This window comes from Puntigrus tetrazona, unplaced genomic scaffold, assembly GCF_018831695.1.
Source record: "Puntigrus tetrazona isolate hp1 unplaced genomic scaffold, ASM1883169v1 S000000904, whole genome shotgun sequence".
NCBI lineage: Eukaryota > Metazoa > Chordata > Actinopteri > Cypriniformes > Cyprinidae > Puntigrus > Puntigrus tetrazona.
In genome coordinates, this window is record NW_025048504.1 from 227532 (window position 1) to 233981 (window position 6450).

At 32.4% G+C, this 6450-nt stretch overlaps 1 protein-coding gene across 9 annotated transcripts in view; it reads left to right on the plus strand.

The window, feature by feature from the left end:
• The window catches only part of LOC122335819 (gamma-adducin-like), an 80406-nt gene extending 75258 nt beyond the window's left edge, over nucleotides 1-5148 (plus strand). For 6 of the 9 annotated variants that reach the window (XM_043233628.1, XM_043233632.1, XM_043233629.1 and 3 more), the window contains 5 exons: nucleotides 379-462; nucleotides 614-631; nucleotides 1481-1604; nucleotides 2645-2722; nucleotides 4604-5148. In XM_043233628.1, the coding sequence (XP_043089563.1) occupies nucleotides 379-462; nucleotides 614-631; nucleotides 1481-1604; nucleotides 2645-2722; nucleotides 4604-4863 (564 nt within the window). In that variant the 3' untranslated portion in view covers nucleotides 4864-5148. The remainder of the gene's footprint in view (nucleotides 1-378; nucleotides 463-613; nucleotides 632-1480; nucleotides 1605-2644; nucleotides 2723-4603) is intronic. The other 3 variants (XM_043233634.1, XM_043233633.1, XM_043233635.1) reach the window with 3 other exon arrangements.
• The last annotated feature ends 1302 nt before the right edge of the window (nucleotides 5149-6450 follow it).

Consider the following 6450-nt stretch of genomic DNA (forward strand, 5'->3'; position numbering starts at 1 on the left):
AGTAGCATTTCTATTACTTTCCAAATGAAGAAAAAATATAGTAAGATTATTACTTACTCTTGACATTGCAAAATATCAGTTTCTTTCTTTGCTTGAACACCACAGATATTTGGAAGAGTGCTAATAACCAAACAGTTGCTGGTAGCTTATTGACTCTTTTCTATACTATGGAAGTCAATGACTGCCACCATTTTATTTTATTTTTCTAGCTGATTGAATGATGAAAACATTGACAGCCAATCTGAATCAATTTTGCTGTAATGAGTTCAAGAATTGAAAGCAGCAGACAAGTATGCGCTAGAATAAACAATATCGTTTACTGGTGTGGTGCTAATATCGTTATCTTTTTGGTTATTTGTCTTGGTGTGAACGTTTCAGATTCGTGAACAGAACCGGTTCGACATGATGACAGCCGGGCCACAGTCTCAACGTCTGGCAGGGATTGTGGTGGAGAGACCACCAGTGAGTATCAGAGTGTCATAAACACGGACATCTGTGTCAATAGGGGGCGGCAGATCTTTTTAGAAACAGGTGCTGAATGAGTATCAGTTTGTAAGGAAAAGGCCGCACGTTTCAATGCAGGCTCTTATAAAGCTCTGTTTTTCTTTTTAAGGGACAGTCACCGGTCCAGGTAAAATCCCAGGAAGTTTTGTTTGTTGCCGTTCTCATTTTTAAAATGTGTGCATGACTCACATCGGAATCTTGTAGTTTTGGATTTGCAGTGTTCTCATTTCTTATTTTTATGTTTTAGGATTTTTTGGGGGTTGGGGGTAACATTTTCTATGAAGCCTGTATTTATAATACATTATACATTGTATATTTCATTAAGGCATTTTAATGAATGTGTAATGCAATATAAATAACTTCATGATAATATTCATTAGAACAGTTTTAATGTGTTGTATTATTTACTTATTTGTGGTTGTAATTTTTTTTTTTTTTTTTTTTTTTTTTTTTTTTTTTTAAAGAGTATGGTAATTTATAACACAATGAACACGATTCATCCACTTAAGTTATATTGCATTACATCTATGAGAAATATAATCCATTGTAAGTCTCATATCTTGCTATTTTACTTATGTTATAATAATAATGATACAAATTTGATCTAAAACAGCCATAAGATCAGATTATTTTGATGGGTTCTCAACCGACATACTGAATAAACAAAATGAACATTCTTCCTTTTCTACCCGAGTCTACTAATACTCTTAGCTTTATATAATAAACATTGCATTATTTTTTCCAGTTGAAAATATTAGCTAACATTATTAGCTAGCCCATAATATTAGCATTGTCACAGTATATATATATATATATATATATATATATATATATATATATATATATATATATATATATCTTATATATGTCTTGCTGTTAAATTCACAGTGATGTGTGTTTGTTTTAGTTTTTTTGTCTTTGTTTTGTAACTGGGGAGTGCTTCAAGGCCTCTCATGTTGTGTTCTGTGCTCTGCAGCCATACATGGGTGATGACGAGGAGCAGACGGGACCGCTTCCTCCAAATCCCTTCAGCGAGTTGAGCGAGAGAGAGCTGCAGGACTACCAGAAACGAGTAGAACGGCAGCAGCTTGGAGTAGATGGTAAAACACACTCAGCAGACCCTCACAACACGTTATATACCTCACGTTAAATTGACCAAAAGTAACAGTAAAGACATTTATAAAGGTTTCCATCTCAATTAAATGCTATTCTTTGAACTTCTATTCATCAAAAATTTCTGAAGGTTCTTTTGACACTGAAGAGTGGCGTAAGGGATACATTTCATTTATCCATTTAATTATTATTTTTCTCTTTCTTCCTTATCTTTTGTATTTATAGTATCATCTGTTTTATGGACTATTTTAAAGAAAAATAAAAAAGAACAGCATTTATTTAAAATATTAATATCTTGTAATAAACAAAGAAAGAAAATTATTTTTTGAATATAAAATATAAAAATAATAATTTATTAAATGTATAAAAATTAAAAAAAATGCAGCTTTAATGACAGGAGTAAAGTTATATTTTGAAATTTATTCACATATAAAACAGTGTTTTTTTTTCAGTAGTAATAATATTTCAGTGTACACAATACAAATAAAAAATAATTAAAAATAAACTAAGGCTTTGTCTGTGCTCTTTCAATTTAAAATCAGAGGCAACTACTTGATTTTAACCACAATCGAAAAGATGTACACATTAGCATTGACTATACAACAATACAATATCTGCTCTAAACAAACACATCAGATGGGCTGCCAGCAGGTGGTGCTCATAAACAGCAGCAATACAAAGCATAGTTGTGCATTGTTACATCCCTACTAACCCCAAACCTTTAAACAGTTTCACCTTTCAAACTGGTGAAAAAGACGACTGTGATGCATGAGACCACTTTGCTTTTTAGAATGCCTCATTTCCTGTTCCCAAAGTCACACATATGACCAATTCAATGCTAATGTATATAGCTGAAAATCAATACAGTGTTTCTGGCACAGAACTAACTTGAATGCATAGAGCCAAGACTGTCTTCTAGCTGTGACCATGTCCTCTCATGGTAACATGTCTTCTTCTGTAAATGTCTGTCTGTCTGTCTGTCTGTCTGTGTATTTGTGTGTGTTCACTAACCAACTGACTTCTGCAGAGGAAGAGCAGCTCACATCAGATGACGCTTCCACGCTATCTCAGTCAGTGTCTCCGCAAAACACTCCCGCTAAAGAAGGTATAGCACATGGAAAGAGCTGTCTGTCTCACCTCTAACCTGTGTGCATGTGTGTATACGTGTGCGTGTGAGTGTTACTACTCCAAACTATGTTAACATATCAGGTCAATATTAGCTCCAAATGTTTACTAGGGTTGCTAAACAATTGGAAGATTACCACTGGAAAATCATACTGAAACAACGCAAAGTATAAGCTAAAACATTTAACACCAGTAATTGAAGTAAATTGGAATAATATTACATTTAAATATTACATGGAAAAACAACTTGGACATACTTTTGTGGGTTTTGTTTACTTATTTTTTGTTTATCATAACTAGAGCTAACTAGATTAACACGGACTAACAATTTGTATTTAAAAAAAAATCTCTGAAATAAAATCTAAACATTTAAATAGTTTTTATTAATATTATGAATCAGTTGTGATTTATTTTTATCTTTTATTTTTTTATTTAGTTATATTGTTTTTGTTTGATTTAAATTGTTTTTATTTTCATATATCTATATAGTTGTTGTTGTTGTTTCAGTTGTAATTTACTACGGTAACACTTTTGTTAACTAGGGCTAAAACCGTTACAAAAAAATTAAAGTAAAGCTGATATAAAATTAAATATTAAATGAGAAACACAAAACAAAACAAGATTTTTGCTTTGGCAGCTAACTGAAAGTTAAAGTGCTAAAATTGAAAAACTAAAACCAAAATGAAAACTAAATAGAACTATTTTTAAATAGAAATAAACTGGGGAAAACATGTAATGAAATTTAAACGTGAAATATATAAAAATAAAATGCTATATTAATACGAAAATAGCACAGTTCAGCAGGAATCATAGTTTCAGAATGTTTTATTGTGAACTGTCCTGCTGCTTGTGAAATATGTTGACAGGATATGTTGCTGGGTGTTACCTTGCTCTTTTGTTGCCTTTCAAAATAAACAAGCGATACCTGATATTCCCATTTTAGAAGAGTCAATTAGTTTACTACAGGAGGAGCTTTTGAAGGGAGCATAGTACCTTTACATAAAGTGAAGATAAAGCCTTATATAAATGAAAGAAACACTGATATGTGTTCTCTCTCGGTCACACACACACACATTCACACGGCGGGATAAAGTGTAGTGTTGGGTGGAGAAAGAGGAAGTGTTTGCCCCAGTCACCCTGTACCAGTTGCATCAAAATCACTGGTTACTCAAGCATACATATTACATAAGCCGTTCAACACGTTTATCTGAGGAGTAGGACACGCTCAAGCCAGGATGTATTGCCCCAGAGCTGCTTGTAATGGTGATGCAATGATTAACTTCTGAAACTTTGGGCATTACGTTTGCGGATGAGAATGTAATGTTCAAAAAAAGCTTTGTATAAAAAAAAATATATTATTATATCTTAAATTGATATTTTTTGGTTTATTTTAACCATTTTTTTTTCTTTTATCAGTTTGTAGTAGTAGTAGCAGTAGCAGTAGCAGCAGCAGCAGCAATAGTAGTAGGGTTTTTTTTCCCTTTAGGGAACAGCAGCATTGTATCTTAAGTATTATAAGCTACAATGTAGAGTTATAGCAACATTGTAGTTTATTAAAGCTTTAGCTTTTTATGGTACCTATTGAATTTATTACAATACAACTACAACAAACTGTTTGTAGCAAACAAAATTCTAAACAATTTATTTTTCTAGCTAAAATTAACTAATTTGATTCCTTCTAGTTGATTTTTCTAAGAATTTTACTTATTTCTTAATATATTACAATATTTTTTCTTCTAAAAAATAAATCTTCAGCACAAACTTTATGGTATCCAAATAACATTTGTAACTTAATAATAAAGAATTTAATGTTCATTATTATTATTATTAATTTTTTTTTTTTGTATCACTTCTTACGCAGAGAACCACTCTGGTATGATGCTTAATGGTAAAGACAAGCATGGCGATGATGATCTAATCAAGGACGAGCTGATTAAGCGTGTTAGTCAGCTGACCACCAGTGTGGAGAGTGTGGAGATCAGCGTGCGCTCAGGAGAGAAGATCGAAGAGGTCCTGACGCCCGAGAGCTCGCCCTCCAAATCACCCAACAAGAAGAAGAAGAAGTTCAGAACACCGTCCTTCCTCAAGAAGAACAAAAAGAAAGAGAAAGTGGAAGCATAGAGGATGGAGTGTCCCACTTGTCGCTGTGTCTGTCTCTGTTTGTTGTTTAAAAAAAAAAAAAAAAAAAAGGCACACTATTTTGAAAGTTAGTTAATAGATGAAGCAACACCTGTTTTAAGAGTTGTGCCATGATTGAGTTTTAAACAGGTGGAGAAGCAAGGGAAAGTCCTGGGAAACTGGCTTCTCTCACCTGACGGACTAAAAATCTAATGATTTTATCTCGTTGATGAGCCCGTACTGCATTTTTTTTTTTTTTTTTTAAATACTGTGTGTTTATTAGGTTTTCACACAGACCTTTTATGAGCCCATTTTCTACCCCTCACCTCTCATGGTGTCAGTTCTGCTCACGTAATTTTTTCAGCTGCACAGGAAACGCTCAGAGAATCACACTGGAAACCGTTCGGGGGTTGTGTTTTAACAGGGTTTGTTTCATTTTGTTTCTTTAACGTTGCTTGCAATTGGGTCTGATCCTGTGTAGAGTCACTCCAGTCTCCGTTCTGTACAAAAACATTTAACAGCTTAAAAAAAGGCAGAGCAGTCACGTTTTAGTGAACATCATACTTCATCTCTTATGAAATATTTGAACCTTTTTTTTTTTATTGAAACAATTTAGTTTTTATCCATTCAGTTTTGTACTTATTTCTATACTTTTAACAACGAAAAAAAAACAAAGCATGTTTTGCTACGCTGAATTTATATGGCTGATAACGTAGCGGTGCCTGACTTCTCAATCGTGTAATAGCTCAAATTACTAAACACATGTAACAGAAATATATGAAAACTGGAGTGATGAAATATGAGAAGTGTATAAAATATTTTTGTGGTGCACTTTTTAATGGGGTATACTTTAAAAAAAAAAATTAAAAAAAACTAGTGCTGTCAAACAATTATTCGTTACTATTTGCATCCAAAATAAAAGCGATTGTTTACAGAATACATGCGCTTGTGTTGAGTATATTTCTTGTGTATATAAATACATACACTATATATTTAGAAAATATTTACATGTATATATTCATATAAATTATATAAAAAATAATTAATGTTTCTAAATATATATATATATATGTGTGTCTAATATATATATATATATATACACACACACACAGTGTAAGCATAAACTTATTTTGGAATGCAATTAATTGTTTAACAGCACTAAGAAAATGCATTATGGATGGAGATTATGGATTTAGATGGAGATCTAAAACGAAAGGGGGGCGAAATGAAAACATGAGAAATGTTTTAGCATGAAATAAAGGGTGGAGAAGGGAATCTTGTTAATGTATAAGGAAAAAATATATATATTTGTAAACTGTATTTTTAAAGAAAAAAAAAATTCTGGCTCTCGCGGGGTCAAAAGTGGGTAAAAACTATTTGGTCGAATGGACTCCCATCACATTCTGGGTCTTTATAGTGCAACATCATTCATTTTGTCACCTTACAGTCATCCCATAACCATCCCAAGTGTCAGTGTTACAAAACCTTGATAAATGTAGTTGTATAGTGTGTTTTAATAGCTTTTTTGTTGTTGTTTTGGTTTGTTTTGGGTTTTTTGCGTCTAAAACTGGATTTATTTACTGATCTTCC